Source organism: Mixophyes fleayi, chromosome 2 (assembly GCF_038048845.1).
Source record: "Mixophyes fleayi isolate aMixFle1 chromosome 2, aMixFle1.hap1, whole genome shotgun sequence".
Taxonomy (NCBI): domain Eukaryota; kingdom Metazoa; phylum Chordata; class Amphibia; order Anura; family Limnodynastidae; genus Mixophyes; species Mixophyes fleayi.
The window spans coordinates 73,760,942-73,777,403 of NC_134403.1; the positions used below are offsets into that span (position 1 = coordinate 73,760,942).

General features: G+C 45.1%; 2 protein-coding genes and 1 pseudogene across 2 annotated transcripts; all 3 read right to left on the reverse strand.

Moving 5' to 3' along the window:
• Window positions 1–217: 217 nt before the first annotated feature.
• On the reverse strand, window positions 218–3,534 carry LOC142140150 (uncharacterized). The gene is made up of 2 exons (XM_075198004.1): window positions 2,878–3,534; window positions 218–1,992 (listed from the first exon to the last, which is right to left on the reverse strand). The coding sequence occupies exon 2, from the start codon at window positions 1,787–1,789 to the stop codon at window positions 770–772; it is 1,020 nt and encodes a 339-aa protein (XP_075054105.1). The 5' UTR covers window positions 1,790–1,992; window positions 2,878–3,534; the 3' UTR covers window positions 218–769.
• On the reverse strand, window positions 1,868–6,316 carry LOC142139825 (uncharacterized). The gene is made up of 3 exons (XM_075197694.1): window positions 4,456–6,316; window positions 4,003–4,272; window positions 1,868–1,992 (listed from the first exon to the last, which is right to left on the reverse strand). The coding sequence occupies exons 1-3, from the start codon at window positions 5,153–5,155 to the stop codon at window positions 1,868–1,870; spliced, it is 1,095 nt and encodes a 364-aa protein (XP_075053795.1). The 5' UTR covers window positions 5,156–6,316.
• Window positions 6,271–6,374, reverse strand: LOC142142016 (U2 spliceosomal RNA; annotated as a pseudogene).
• Between the last annotated feature and the right edge of the window lie 10,088 nt (window positions 6,375–16,462).

Below are 16,462 nucleotides of genomic sequence, written 5' to 3' on the forward strand. Positions count from 1 at the left end.
AACTGAGATGAGCCCTGTAGCACATTTTACACTGGAGCCCTGAAAGTCTACAGATTCATATAACATGCTTTGCACTTGATTAATGAAATAGTGATACCTAACTATGTCCCCAAGTGTGTACAATATTTGAAGGGAAAACAGATTGCAAACAATGTTAGATGACAGATTTTGTGATTGAAAAAGTAGCTTTATTTGTATAAAGTACAAAAAACACAGGTCATACGTTTCATTCAAGTGTACACAGTACACCGTAATACATGATCATGCATACTTTTTAGTACAATACAGGGCATAAAGTACAAGACATGACAACCTACACTATATACATCAAGTACTGCACTAACCATTCAAACTTTAAACCATATCACAGTACAACAAAATAACATTGGATGTGAGGGGGAGGTAGGTGAGAGGGGTAGGGTGGGGGAGTCACGAGCAAAAAGTTTTTATTGAGGACAGACACAAAGGGAAGGGTGCATAAATAGACATTACATTCAATAAAATTTCAAGCTGTGAAGGGGGAATGGGTTAGAGGGGGTAAGGGGTGGGGAGCACAATCCAAAGTTTTTTTATTGAAAATAGACACAATGGGGAGAAGGAGAAGAGGGAGACAACAATCAATCGTCGTCTTCATCTTCCTCAGGACTGTCAAGGGTGTTATAGTCTCTTAGCAGGCTGTGGATCAGCCTGCGACAGTCCTGGATGGTCATCTTCTCCCGCTTCAAGATGAGGCGATTCCTGGCAAGCCACATAGCATCCTTAAAACAGTTCATAAGGCGCCAGGCCTCCTGGATTGCCCCAACGGTGTGTGTCCCAGGAAATAATCCATAAAATACCGAATGGTATGAAAGGCAAGTCCTGGGCACATTGTCCTTAAGTTCATGTTCCAGGGCATCCAACAATGCCTGTGCAGTGGGGCAGTCCCAAAAAATATGCTGAGCAGTCTCCCTTCTGGTAATACAAAATGGGCAGTGAACATATCTGCACAGGTTCCGGGAGTGCATGAATTTTCTGAGAGGCAGACCCCCCTGATGGCCATCCATGCAATGTCCTTGTGTCTATTAGTCAACCTCTTAGAGGCCACATTCTCCCAAACATGTTTGGCCGTAGCCACAGGGAGCCCTGGAACAGACTCCATAACGTCCTTCGCTTTGATGATCTTGTGGATAGTTTTAGGCTTCCACAAGTCTGGTTTAAGTCCCTCCAGATGGTGCTCCCTCACAAATTGTCCAACATCCAGGTAAAACCAAGGAGTAGTCCAGTTGTAAGGGAAGGAGCTGTCCCACTTGTCCCAACCAAGGTTCCTCCAAAGAAGCAGAAGGAAAAAGCGGGACATGGACTTCCCAGCAGAGCAAATGTTCTTTTCAAGGAGTGTCCTGCAGATACAGTTGCAAACAAAGAAGGCCCACAGCATGGTGGGGACCCTACCTATGAGGGGGTCCTTGTACATCACTGACCGCTTCACTCTGTCCATCTTGGAGCCCCAGATGAAGTGAAAGACTGTCCTCGTGATGGTCTTACAGACGGCAGCAAGAGGTGGCCAAGCTTGGGCCGTGTACTGCAGAACGGGAAGGATCTCGTTGCGCAGCACCAGTGCTTTCCCTTCGATGGTAAGGTCTCTGAGGCTCCACAGTCCAACTTTCTGTCTGACTGTCGCCAGTCTCTCTTCCCAGCACTTCAGGGCCGCCTCCTCTCCACCAAACCAAACTCCAAGGATTTTGATGAAGTCCGGCTTGATTGTGAAGGGGAATGCAGCGGGGGATGACAGGTGCCACTGACCGAACAGCATTGCCTCTGACTTCCCGCAGTTGACCTTTGCCCCTGAAGCTCGGCCGAAGTTCTCGCAGGTCTGGATGAGTGCTGCCACCTAACGCTGATCAGCGCAAAAGACAGTGATGTCGTCCATGTAGAGCGAACACTGGGCCTCTAGACGGTCTGGGCCCGGTGCGGTGATGCCTCTGATCTCTGGTCTGATGGACATCGCGAAGAGCTCTATACAACAGACAAAAAGAAGAGGTGAAAGAGGGCAGCCTTGTCTGACCCCAGACAATACAGAGAAGGGGTCAGTTTTCCAGCCGTTCACCAACACAGAGCTGTAAATATCAGGTACATCAGGTTAACATAAGAACAAAAGATATCACCCAATCCAAACCTGCACATAACCTTACGCATAAAACCATGAGAAACACGATCAAAGGCCTTCTCCTGATCAAGACTGACCAGGGCCACATGTGCATGGCGGTCTTTGATGTAATGAACCGTGTCCCTCAGCAGCGCAAGGCTGTCTGCAATCCTACGCCCAGGAATGCCACAAGTCTGGTCGGGATGAACAATTCGCCCAATGACAGCCTTTAGTCTGTTGGCTAGTACCTTGGCCAGGATCTTGTCGTCCACGTTCAGGAGGGAGATGGGCCTCCAATTTTTGAGGTCACATCTCTCTCCCTTGCGCTTATACAAAATCGTGAGCAAGAGTCGGAGGCATTCTGCCCTCCACCACCATCTCCTCATACTGCTCTAGCAGGTCCGGGCCAATGAGGTCTCACAGCGCTACATAGAGCTCCGCTGGGAGGCCATCACTGTCCGGGGTCCTGCCCAGCCTAAAGGATTAAGCGGCAGAGTGCAGCTCCCCCAAGGTGAGGGGGGCGTCCATGGCTGCTCTACCTGTAGGATCAATAGGGTTAGTGATACCTGACAGGAACGATTCAGCCGCATCGTCGTCTGTAGCCTTAGGGGAGTAGAGTTTGCCATAGTAGTCTGTGACAACTCCCATGATGCCCTCCTTCCCCTTCCTGGGGGTGCCAGTCTCGTCCCGCAGTTCAGTCAGGGGCGTGTGGCCAGAGTGGAGTTTTTTGAAAAAGAAAGAGTTACATTTCTCACCCTTCTCCAGATTCTCCACCTTGGAACGGAAGATGATGCATCTGGACTCCTCCTCAAAGTGCCTTTTCAGGCCCCCCTTGGCCTCAGCCAGATCATCCCGCAAAGTTGGAGATCCAGCAGGGACTGCAGCTGACGCTGAAGCCTCCTGAAGTTTCTCTTCCTCTCACACGCCTGTTGTCGGCCCTTAGCCTGAAAGAAACTGCGAAACTTGCACTTGACATACTCCCACCAGTTAGACATACAATCAAAATACATTTTGTCATTTTCCCACATTACATAGGCATCCCTCAGCTCAACCATCACCTCCTCTAGTTCCAGCAGAGCACAGTTCAACTTCCAGGAGCCAGGGCCGGGAGGGAAACCGTGGCCCAGAACACCCTCAAAGAGAATGGCCCTATGATCAGAAAAGAAGCAGAGAACCATGACATGCCTGTTTTGTCTTACCGCTCTCGAGGTAAACACAAAGTCAATCCGGGAACGCACTGTGCCATCGGGGCGACTCCAAGTATAATTCACAGAGCCGACCCCCATGGATCCAACTGCATCCCGCAAGGATGCTTCGGCTACCATCTCCTGCAACAACCTGGAAGAAACATCAAATTTAGCATTATTGTTAGAAATCCTTCCGTCTTCCTCTATAGGACAGTTAAAGTCCCCAGCCATCACTACCGGCCTGGTGGCTGCGAGCTGGGCCCGCAGGGTCTGGAAAAGCTCCAAACGCTATTCTTACCCCGGGATGCATACACACAGATAAGCCTGATAGGCTCACCCACCCAGGAGCCATCTATGATAAGCAATCTGCCGCAGACAAACTCCTGAACGGAATCTAGTGTGAAGAGGCTTCCCCTGATAAGAATGGCGACCCCTGCAGATTTACAGTCACCCCCCCAGACCAATAGGAGAGCCCGTGAGACCACTGCCTACCCAGATGCCTGTAGGAACTAGAAAAAGGGAGAGAACCTTCCTGCAACATGTAAACATCACATTTCTGACTGTCAAGAAAGGTAAACACAGACTGACGTCTAATCTTATTCTTCACACTCCTCACATTAATGGTAAAAAGAGAAAAATTAGCCATTAGTTGGGAGAAAAAAAGAAAGTTAGCACAGTCAATACATAAGTTACCCTCCTTGTCTTGTGGGACTTGGTCTGGTCTGCCCGTGTCCCCATCGGGTGGGAGCAGACCTCTCTCCTCAAGCTGGTCATAGAGGCAGATGTGGGGCAGCTGCAGGTATTCCTCCCCTTCCTCCTCCTGCTCGGAATCCAGCAACTCATCCACCATCTCTTCCAGGGCCTCCTCCGCCAGGAGGGGGTCCTCTTCGAGCTCGACCGCCTTTTTCTTGGAAGGGTCAGAGTCGCCAACTGGGCTGTCTAGCTCTTCCGCTTCCTCCTTAGCTTGTTCTCTTTACCTGCAGAGACAAGAGGGGGAAAATCTTCCAGGGAAAGGGAGGGAGCTGCAGTAGCAGTGGAGAGGGTTAGTGCTACTACAGGGGAGAGAGGGGGGAGGGTGGCGACAGGGGGAGGGGTGAAGGTAGGAAGAGGGTGGGAGTGGGATGGGGAGGAAGTGGGTGTTGTGACAAGCGTAGGATCTCGCTCTCTGGGGGCAGTCCCTGTAGATGTGGCTGGCCAGGCCACAGAGGTTGCACAACAGTTTTCTTGGGCAGTCCTTGGTCTCGTGCCCCGCCACCTTGCAGTTCCTGCAGGCTGAGACTTTGCAGCTTCTCGCCATGTGGTCAGCTTCACCGCACTTCCTGCAGTTCCTCGGCTGATCGGCATAGTGGAGAAGGCTGGCAGAGCCGCCCACGGTGAAGCATGATGGCAGGTGTTGGAGACCGTCAGTTGTAGAGTTGTCTTTCCTCAGCCTGATAAAGAAGGACCACTTGCCTGTCCAGAAACCGTTGGCATCCAGGATCTTGGAGGGGTCCTTGACCATGCAGCAGAAGCGGCTCAGGAAGGTAGCGATGTCTTTACCAGGGGTGTGAGGATTTCTCATGGAGACCGTGACTCTTCTCTCCTCTCTCTGGATGGGGCAGTTCCCCACGAAGCGGAAGAAGGGAGACTCCGGTCTCGCAGTCTTCACTGCCTCCCAATACCTCTTACAGATGGCAATGGAGGCGAAGGTGATGTACCAGATCCCCTTCAGGTAGTTCTGCACGCTGAGGGTTTCAGCCTTGGAGAAGCTCTGGTCGAGGATCATCTTCTTCCCGAAAGTCTCAGTCGTCATGTCCGGGACCCTTCCTTCCACCTCCTTCAACTTCAGGACGACGGTCTGCCTCATCCAGGGTTCCAGAGTGGGAGTCTTCTGGGGGGGTGTCCTGGCTGGGCTTCCCTTGTCCAGCAGTAGCAGGGGCAGTGGAGGCAGAGGTTCCAGTCACGGGGAGAGGCTTCGGTGTGGTGGTCTTTCCTCCCTTCTTCCCAGGGGTAGGAGCAGGGGTTGAGGCAGGAGCTGCAGCAGCTGAGGCCATCTTCCTGGCTCTTCCTGGGGCAGAGAGGCTGGTCTGGAGGGCGATCTTCTTCCGGGGTGGAAGGAGCAGTGCAGGTATCCTCCCGCTGGGCAGAGAGGAGCAGGGGCTTCCGCTGAAGAGGAGGCGCTTCTTCCGCTGGAGCAGGTCCCGAGGAGAGGAAGGCTTCTTCAGCTGGAGTTGCTCCCGGTGTCTTCTTCCCGGCAGGCAGGGATCAGCAGCGCTTCTTCCCCGGAGTCGATCTTCCTCACAGTCGTCTACTTGCTCCTGGCCGGCTTTGATCGGGTAACACAAGTCTCAAACAGTTCCTCACCAGGGATAGATTGTGCTATCGATAAGCCCCAATCAGGTTCTGTCCTCTAGGTTTTGGGCAGGAGAGAGACAAGTGCACCATGCAGCAGAGTCTACATAAGCCCCTCATCGATGTTAGATTGCGCTATCGGATGAGCCACAATCAGCATAACCTCCACCGGGTAGTTGGTAAACTGATAAGAACAGATTTTTGATTGAAAAAGTAGCTTTATTTTGTATAAAGTACAAAAAACACAGTTCATACGTTTCATTCAAGTGTACACAGTACACCGTAAGACATGATCATGCATACGTTTTAGTACAATACAGGGCATAAAGTACAAGACATGACATCCTACACTATATACATCAAGTACTGCACTAACCATTCAAACTTTACAGCGTATCACAGTGCAATAAAATAACATTGGATGTGAGGGGGAGGTAGGTGAGAGGGGTAGGGTGATGGAGTCACGAGCAAAAAGTTTTTATTGAGGACAGACACAAAGGGAAGGGTGCATAAATAGACATGACATTCAATAATACTTCATGCTGTGAAGGGGAATGGGTTGGAGGGGGGGAGGGAGGGGAGCACAAACCAAAGTTTTTTATTGAAAATAGACACAATGGGGAGGAGGAGAAGAGGAGACAACAATCAATCAATTACAATCAATCGTCGTCTTCATCTTCCTCAGATAAGAACAGATACTACACTTGATCTTAGCCAAAAGGCTGAGAAGCGTTAAAGATGACAGATAGGAAATATAGCATTATACCCCTTTCCTATTTGCATATTAACCATTCAACTCTGGTGCAAGTGTAGGGCTAATTGACCTCTCATGAAAATGAAGGAGACATTTACACGTATGTGATAGATTCATTAAGCCTTCTAAAAATTAAGTGTGGCGGTGTTGACCATAGCAACCAATCCAATTTTAGCTATCATTTATATAGTACTTTTTAGAAAATTATAGCTTGAATCTGATAGGTCGCTATGGCAACACTTCCACTTTTCTTTTTAGAATATTTGATAAATCTACCCGTAGACTCAAATAGACCATAGGCTGAAATGTATATGAATACTCTCTACATCAGGGGTAGGCAACCCCTGGCACATCTGGGACGTGGATCAGTTTTTTCTGGCATGCCGAAACTGCTTCACTCAAGCAGCTGAAGATGGCTGAACTGGAGCTTCACCCATGTTTCATTGCAAAACTGAAGATGCCTGAACCATGTGTGCTGGCTCTGGAGGTGAGTCGCACAAAAGAAAACATAGCTGCCTACATATGTTTTATTAACATATGTTTTAATGGTAAATTGTGCGTATACATGACATTGATGGAACTACTGTATGAGATAATATGAAGGCATTACTGTGTGGCATAAAATGAATTGGGGGCAGTACTGCGTGGTATGATTGAAATGGAGGCACTACTGTGTTGCATAATATGAACCGGGAGCACTATTATGTGTCATAATATGAATTGGGGGCACTACTGTGTGGCATAATTCGAACTGGGGACATTACTGTGTGGTATAATATGAACTTTTATTTGTAGGTCCCACTACTATTAATATTATCATGTTATTAGCCAGCACACTGATAGGAAAAGGTTCCCAACCCCTACATATTCACATAGGTATAAATGGACCATATACCTTCAGTATTTTGGATCAAACACACTTCGAGCGTGACTTTTGAGGAATGCACCAGAGCAGGATTGACATCACATGGGTAACTATGTCTCACTGACCCCGTGGTCCATGTAGTGATTAAGCTAGTAGGCAAACTTTGTGGGATTGTTGTGAACTATATGATTCTAAAACTCATAAAGATATGGTAAGTTTGTGGAATGTAATGACTTTAAAGGTAAATATAGTAAAATTCAAAATTCAAGTGTTTTCTAGGTTTGACCACCTTCAACTACTCAGACTTTACTTTCTTGGCCTCCGCAACACAGTTCTATCTTGGTTCACCTCCTACCTCTCTAGTCGCTCCTTCAGCATCTCTACCTCTAATTCATGCTCCCCTCAACTTAATCTTTCTTTTGAAGTTTCTCAAAGCTCTGATCATGGCCTTCAGCTTTTCGCTCTCTACACCTCTTCTCTTGGTGAACTCATTTGCTCCTACAGCCTCAACTACCATATCTATGCAGATCATACTGAAATATACCTCTCCTTCCCTGACCTCTCCTCCTCTCTGTTACCCCGTGTTTACAACTCTGCCATCTCCACCTGGATGTCCCAACGATATATCAAACACAACATATCCAAAACTGAACTCATCATTATCCCCCCTCCTAGTGTCACCTCCCCTCCTTCCATTTCTCTAATGGTGGAACTCTCCTGTTCCCCAGGCAGCTGCCTTTAAGTCATCTTTGACTTCACTCTCCGCTTCATTCCTCATATTCTGTCCCTCACACAACCCTGTCACCTCCACCTTTGTAATATTGCACAAATATGACCCTTTCTCACATAAGACATCACTAAAATCCTCATTTACCCTCTCATCATTTACCATCTTGACTACTACTGCCATCTCCAGGTAGCTAGCCTTACCTTCACCCGTTTTTCCCTTCTTCAAACCGTCCTTAATGCCTTGGCAAGACTTATTTTTCTCTCCCGTTGCTCCTCTCCTGCTGCACCACTCTGCAAAGCTCTACACTAGCTCCAAATTTTCACCAGAATCCACTTCAACCTGCTTACTCTCACCACTAAAGCCCTCGCTGACACCTATCCTACATACATCTCTGACCTAGTTGCAAAATATACCCCTGCACACCCTCTCCAGCCTGCATCAGATGGGGGCCTCTTGTCCTCTCTGATTACAACCCCCGCCTTCAAGACTTTCCCCATTTCCCCACCTCTGGAACTCCCTACCCATCCTTACCACGCTATACCTCAAACTCTAATCTTTAAAGTGATACCTCAACACTCACCTCTTTACTTTGGTCTATCCCACTTTCACATGAGAATACTCCATCTGCACCCCATTCCTCCCACTTCTTCCTCCTACTCCTTTTGTTTAATTGTCTCAGCTTCCCTTCTCTCTATACTGTAAACTCTAATGGGAACAGCTCTCTCTTCTTTCTGCCTCATGTCCCACCTACTGTATCTATCTCATTTGCAACTGCCCTATTTCATGTTCTCTTATGGTTAAGCTGATTTTGTTTGGTTAATTTTGGGTATTCCTTTGCTTTATGAAGTTTTACCTCATATGTTTTATAATAGTATGTGCTTTGGAATCTGTGGCTCCTTACAAATAAATGATCATGATGGTGAAAAAGAAAATGAAAATATTTGGTACAATACTTAAATGTTATTATAACACTATTAAAAAATCCACAATCATCACAAGCAATGAAACATCTGTGACATCTGTGACCTTGAACTCATGTATACAATATGGGCCTTCTTTTTAATATCCTCATGGGTGCTCTTGATATCTGCCAACAGGACACAGTTGTATCATTTTTATCACAGCAACAAGTGACACAGCACCCTCTAATGCCATACAAGCAGCAGTGCAATTTCAGTAAATCAGTCTCGTACAGTGCTATAGCTCAAAAACGTGGTCCTGGTTTTCCCATACTATCAATTTAATAAGTCAAAAAAAAGCAAAGGATTTAATTATAATTGGGGATGGATAAATTAAACACTCATTCAGTTATGAGTTTAAAATATCTACATCTTTCAACTGTTTAAAATATGTAAAATGGCATCAATATATATCTATACATTTACATTAAATGCCTAAAACAGATCTGTTTGCACTAAAGCACTTTAATTTCCCTTGGATGGAATTGGAAAAACAACAGGTACAGCTGACTCGTTCTCCAGGACAGTAAATACGAGACTCAAATATTTGTGAACTCAGTTAAATTATATTGGTATTTCCTGAATGTGGCAAAATTCCTGGCTGAGGCAATTTTTTTTCAAGATACAAAATGCTCCCTTTGTTAATCATTTCAGTATACCAATTCTAATCAGCGGTTGGATCTAGCCCTGTCGTCGGCAGTATTTATAAACCCTGCACCCTGCATTCTGCTGCTCACTCATTTTTAAGGTGAAATTGTACTACAGGTGATCATAAGATTCTATAAACAGTAGGTCAGCAAAGTGAAATTTAGAAAAGAGACAATATGAAAATGATGACACTATGGAAAGAAATAAAGAAATGTATATACCACTGACAGCAAGACGGCATAATACCCAAGAACTAACAGTCTATTTTTTTTATTTTTATTAATTTCAAATACATCCTTGTGAATCTTAAACATTATTTTAGAGGCTTTTTCAAAAGAATACCTTTGGCCTTTAAGTACATTGATTTAATAAACATCATGATAAAAGTATGCTCCCAAGTAATATGTGTGTTTATGTTCCTACTGTGCTGCAGAAGCTGTGAGTATATATTCCAATGTGTTTTCTTTTTCTTCATTCTCGGTCTGGGTATTTCAGGCTGTCCCTTGGGAAGTGGGGGTATGAAAAGGCAAGTCTTTGGGAAGGTAAATCTGAACAAAGGCACCTATTCACATGCTGGCTTCTAGTCTATCAGAGAAAAAAAAATCTGAGGCCAGCCTTTAACCTGAGCTGCTGGCAGTCTGTACCAGATGTGACATAACTCAGACAAGGAAGAAAAAATGAACATTCCATTGAGGACAGAATATAATTTTGAAAAAGAGGGCTCTTTCTCTTTATTTTTTATATATTTTTTTTTTACATTTCCATTTCCCAATCCTGGGCCTTTTCTTTAAACACCCTACATAATCAGATGAGCCAAATTAATAATAAGTACTAGCATTTACTATGACATTATAGTTGCTGTTGATTTAGTATGAATAGTCATCTCTATTGCAAAAATTGATAGACTCTTATTTAGTGAATATGAGCTATAGTCATATTTGCATCTCATTGTTTATTCACATCTCCTTATCATTTTCCTTATCAGTACTGTCTAAGGGGACTATTTAAAATCAAGTGTCGATAGCGCTGCTTTTATATTGTCGCTTATTGTGGTGATAGAAAAACTCCTACACCCACAATTTACTAAGAAAATGCTGCAGTGACATTGCAGGTTCACACATGCGCAGTGGAACTGGAAGCTCGGACCGGTTCCAGTTCCACTCTCGACAAAAAAATAATAGAGGGGGAAAAAAAAATTCCAGTGAGGACTTTCTTCAATTACCATTCTGAGATGTACTCAGGGGCTGGCTGGAGGGGAGGGGGGCAGGAGGCATCTGCTCCCTGGCCAGTCCCATAGTGGGCTACCTTGGGCTGGGTCAATGGGCTATCTGCATTTATTTTTCCCTTTATGTGTTCCTAATAGGCTGCTAAGCCAAGTCTTGCCCCACTGGCTAAAATTTGCCAGCCAGCCGTTTCGTATCGCAGCTGTCTTCATTAAGAAGGCTTTGCACTGCTATCAGTGGTGATGTCCCCTTCGTGTATAGGGCAAAGCTCTACCTTTATTTGCTGGAAATAGGGCATTTAACCTTTTAATAAACAGACCCGTAAGTCCTATGGTATTCACTTAATTTCCATTCCAAGATGCCAATGTCTATGGCATTCACGTTAAAAAAATGTAAAAAAACCAATAAAGAAATAAATTTAAGTTAAACAATTAAAACAAAAGTAAGAAAATAACATAGACACACAAACACTTTTACATATATATTTCATTAGGTCCTATAATATATACCAAACAAGTAAAGTAAACATAAGTTGCAGAATATGATAAGGGTTATATTTTGTGGGTTGAATTAATTTTGTAAAAGTAGCTAAGAATCACAAAAAAGTTTATTGTTTTATATTCTCCTTTTCCCCCATAAATTAATGTTACACCCCCTCTGGCATTGTTATTCACACTTCTCATTGACTTAATGTGTGACCCCGGCACTAGGACCCAGAGGAGGCACACCAGGAATAAAGCTAGTATGAGTTGAACAGAAGTTGTGGTGAGAGAGACAGCCAGGGACCTGGGGCAGAGGGGGAGATCCTGGGATCCCCCTTGCATGTGGAGAGCAGGGACCAAAGTACCTCATGACAGGGAGAGCATGAGTGAAATGGGACAGATTTGAAGGAGAAGTTACCTCAGCATGTGGCTGCTTTCCCTCAGTTAGGGGGAATATACCACATTATCTCAAAATTTAACAGTATGACTGACAGAGACAGCAGTCAGTGACTGAGTGTGACATCTCAAGAGAGAGACAGCACAGATTAGAGAGACTGAGTCACACACCAAACAAGTGAGTGATGTTTCCCATGCAGAGGAGGGGTGAGCAGGGCTGAGACAACACTAGCAAGTAAATGCCACAGCCCAGGTGAGTGAATAGTCACCTCCACCATAGGTAAACCTAGGGGGGGTTTCCTAGTATCTGAAACCCCCCTCCAAGCCTGGGGCACTGGATAATTGAGATAGCTGGACCCTGCTCCCACTTCACACAGCACTGCTTGAAAAGGGAGAGCTGCATGCACCTAACAGCAGTGCACGCAGCATTGTCCATGTATATTATGGGGATAGGAACAGTTGGAGAGCAGACAAGCACTGTCTAAAATTATAGCTACGCCCCCATGCATGCTGTTCACGCCCACTGGCGGCGTGGTGTGGGAACCCCCTTCTACAAATCCTGCGTTTGCCCCTGCTCACCGAGGAGGGATGAATAGGGCTGAGATTGAGCCAGAGCCAAGTAAATGCACATATTACCCATACTTGCCTACTCTCCTGAAGCGATTCTGCCGTCAATGACGAGATTTGTCAAGACCCGCCTCTACCCCTTCATGCCCACCTCTGCCCCAGAGCTCCCGGAGGCCAACTTGAAAAGGTTGGCAAGTATGATATTACCCATGCACAGCAAGGGTTAGTGAACACTGCGGAGAGATATGAAAGTGTTCTAGCCACCATTTTAAATGTGACGACCCCATTTATATTCTGTCCATGTAGATATTAAGAATTGTGCAGGAGGAGACAGGAGATGTATATATGAAATGTACATATTTATTTTATTATTGCAAGAATGTGCTGGAGTGAAGACTGAGTGTAAATAAAGAGTTTATTTTGCAAAATAGAGATGGTCTGGCGCCCAACTCGGTGAGAACTGTTACACTGCACCAACAATGGTTTGGGTAGAGTAAAAAATAAAACGTTATTTGCAGCTAAACTGAAATTACAACAAATTTTTGGGCATCCAGAGGTGGCACAGTCCCAACCAGCAGCAGCATAAGAGGCTAAGGAACATATGCAAATACATGAAAAATGTGTTTGTTTCTTGAGATCTTCCTGTTTGTACTAGTCACCCGGCTGTAGCGTTAAAGTGGAGCAGTACATTAAAAATAGGAATAGAGGTATCAGTGGTTGTAACCATGGACGGATCACAGGATGCTACAAAAGAGAGCCTGTTTAGCAGTTATGGGGAAAACATATGTGGATAATGTAGGTGTGATGTGTGGTGTCCATAGTAGGTGTTATTAATAGTGGGGAGATGTCAGGAGATTTTGAACACTATAGTAATGAAGCACCCCATTGAAATGAATGTGTTCTGTCTTTATGGCAATTAAAAGCTCTTAAATGTGAACAAACAAGTTGCCCGTCTCATAGATGTAGCCTTGTGCTACTGCTTTGACAAATATAATAACTACCTGAAATATATAGAATTTTGAAACTTATTATTCTAATTTGTCTGTAGAATCGCAGCTTTTTAGTGAAAAGTGTCCTGTATCCCAGGCCACCCAGGGGTAATATGATGTAGTTTTAGTGAAAGTATTTCAGATATTTCTGCAATCAGTATATATGTATATATGTTCTTCTGACCCCATATTGCATATGCTTAAAGCACTGCTTCCTGTGGCACTGTTCCAGTGAAATGACCCCTAACAACCTTTTCCTTTACAGACAGTAAGTTAAACAGGACTAAACACCACACTTTTTCCACTCCCATAATATGACTGAAGTTTTCTACTCTTTCAACTGGCAAGTTTCTCCCAGCCTGGCTTGTGAGATTTCAGATATTCACTTCAGCAGCTTATTTAATATCCCCAGTGTGTATGGTCCAAAAAAACTGAAAAGTATGTCCACAATACTCACCACTGTACATCCAGATCCAGTTTATACAAGCTCAACCAAGTCCCTCCTACTACACATTTACACTTCACCCCACAAAAAGTCAATTCAGCTTCAATGGCATTCACTATGTTTGATGATTATACACATCATTTCAGGAACCTAATTGAAAGCAACTGTTTTAAAGCATAAAAAAAATAAAAATGTTTAACTGTTCTTAATACATTTTAATATTTTAAGAAAAAACACTAATACCAGCTAAGCAGAAATGAGAAATGGGCCTAATTTACGAAGCGCACATGTACCACAAAAAGCCTTGATTTTGCACTAGTTTGTCTGGATGGAAAGTCTGCACAGAAATAGCCGAGCTGCCCCCCAGCACCGGAACTACCTACCCCGCTCTACCAGACTATCCCTCAATCTTAAATCTTTAAACGCTCCCTCAAAATCCTCCTCTGCTTGCTCGCTTACTCTCTCTCCCTCCTAGACCACTGCTTTGGCATCTGCTCCTTCTCTCGCACATCTACCATTTACTCCTTCAGTCTCCCCCCTAAATTTAGACAGTAAGCATGGACAGAGTTCTTTCCCCCTTTGTTTCCTGTCTGTTAGTCCTGCCTGTATGTCCTTGTTAGATTGTGCACGGTATATGATATGCTGTATTGTGCTATTTCCTATGTTAGCTATGTGTATTGCTGTTTTGTATTGATAATACCCTTTCTATACAGCAATGTGGAATATGTAGCGCCTTATAAATGAACAATAATGATAACGGAAGTCAACCAGTGTGCGGTACGCCTTAGTGGTTTGGATACACGCAGGCAGCTGACAGGTGATAGCAGAAGCGACGGCTACACTTTCCATCATCTCTGTTTTGGAGTTATGTGCTGCTATCATTTATCACTAAAAGCACATAACTCCAGGTGGCATATTTAACCCACTGTGCCTTCCCTTCAGTAAGGTGCCAGAGCCCAAATATCCCCAGAAACTCTAAACAGCTTGGAGGTACTATGAGGATGGTTAGGTAAGTGGCTGGGAAAGGGGTGTAGATTGACAGGGAAGATGGTCTGGAGCCCAGCGCAGTAGATGGAGCTGTACAACATATGACTGCCAATGGGGGTACCTCTATGCAATACATCACTGGCAAGTGGGGGTAATACTGTGTAATGTATAACTGTCAATGGGTTTTATCTCTGTGCTTTATATGGTTGGCAAGGTGGTATCTCTGCGCAATATATGACTGGCAATAGGACTAACATTATGGAATGTAAGACTGGGAATGGGAGCATCTCTGTGCAGTATATGACTGGCAGTGGGGTTTATCTTTTGGCAATTGTAGTGGGTTAACAAAATGTCACCAGCCAAAGTCTTGAGTCAGGGTCAAACAGGAGCTTTACTGTGAGGATCCACAGCATAACATAGCAATACAGGAGAAGAGCAAACCAAACAATGTAGAAAGTTCAGAATATATTGGCTCCTTCAGTGGAGGGGTGTGAGCCACCCTCCCCAGACACTAACCAAGACTAAACTGAATTTGGGTCCTTAAATAGGTCCAAACTCCTCTCCTATGAGGAATGGGTGGGACTTCCTCCCGATTTCCAGGAGGTTAACCTGTTCTTCAGATGTGGCAATTTCTCACCCTGCAGGAATATATCTGCAATTAGAAATAAGTGAAATTTTCAAAACAGTTCCACGTGATAATGGCTTTATTCTGCCTTTGAGCCCGAAATGTTACACATATTTCTGGCATAATTTGGCTGGAAATGTTTTTTCCACACAGAATTCTTCTGGGCGTGCCGAGGTCAAGCACATGCACATTCGTCCAAATCATGCTCTGGCTATCTCTTATTATTATTATCCTTTATTTGTTGGGCGCCACAAGGTTTCCGCAGCGCCGTACACAGTAAAAACAGTAGTACAAAACAGGGTGACACAGTACAGAACAATAAACACAAAGTACCAATGCTTCAAGAACTCCAGGAAGACATATGGAGTAAAGACAGAGCAGAAGAACCGGTATGGAGACAAGAGGGGAGGGGGGCTTACATCCTAAGGGAGGGTGAAACAAAAACAGGCACAAAAGGGAGCCAGTGAAGCAGGGGGAGAGAAGAAAGGGGCCAGGGGAGAAACGGAGAACGAAAAGAGTGGATGAGGGTTAGGTGGCTGGTTGGTAGGCTTTAAGGAACAGGTGGGTTTTAAGTGCCCGTTTGAAGGAGCACAGGTTGGCAGAGAGACGGATGGAACGAGGGAGGTCATTCCAGTGTAAGGGTGCAGCTCGGGAGAAGTTCTGGATTCTAGAGTGGGAAGAGGTGATCAAAGTGGAGGAGAGGCGACGGTCATTGGCCGAGCGCAGGGAGCGGACCGGAGTGTAGGTGGTGAGGAGGTTAGAGATATAGTGGGCAGTAGACTGGGAGAGAGCTTTGTAAGTGGTGGTGAGGAGTTTGAAAAGGATCCTGTAGGGGAAGGGGAGCCAGTGAAGGGCGTGGTAGAGAGGGGAGGTAGAGGAGGAGCGGCGTGAGAGAAAGATGAGTCGAGCAGCCGCATTGAGAACGGAGCGGTGGGGGGCAAGGTGGGAGAGGGGTACGTGTTTTGTGGCCTTATCAATTATCACCCACTACAGGGCAAAGTTAAGTGCAGACTGATAGTGATTACTGACACTTAGGCATGTGAGAACATGGGTGTTCAATTAAGAGAAATGCTAAAAATACATTTTATGTACAGTACGCATTGAGAACATCTGGATTTATGTATTTCAGGTAAAAAAAAAATGTTTTTTTTA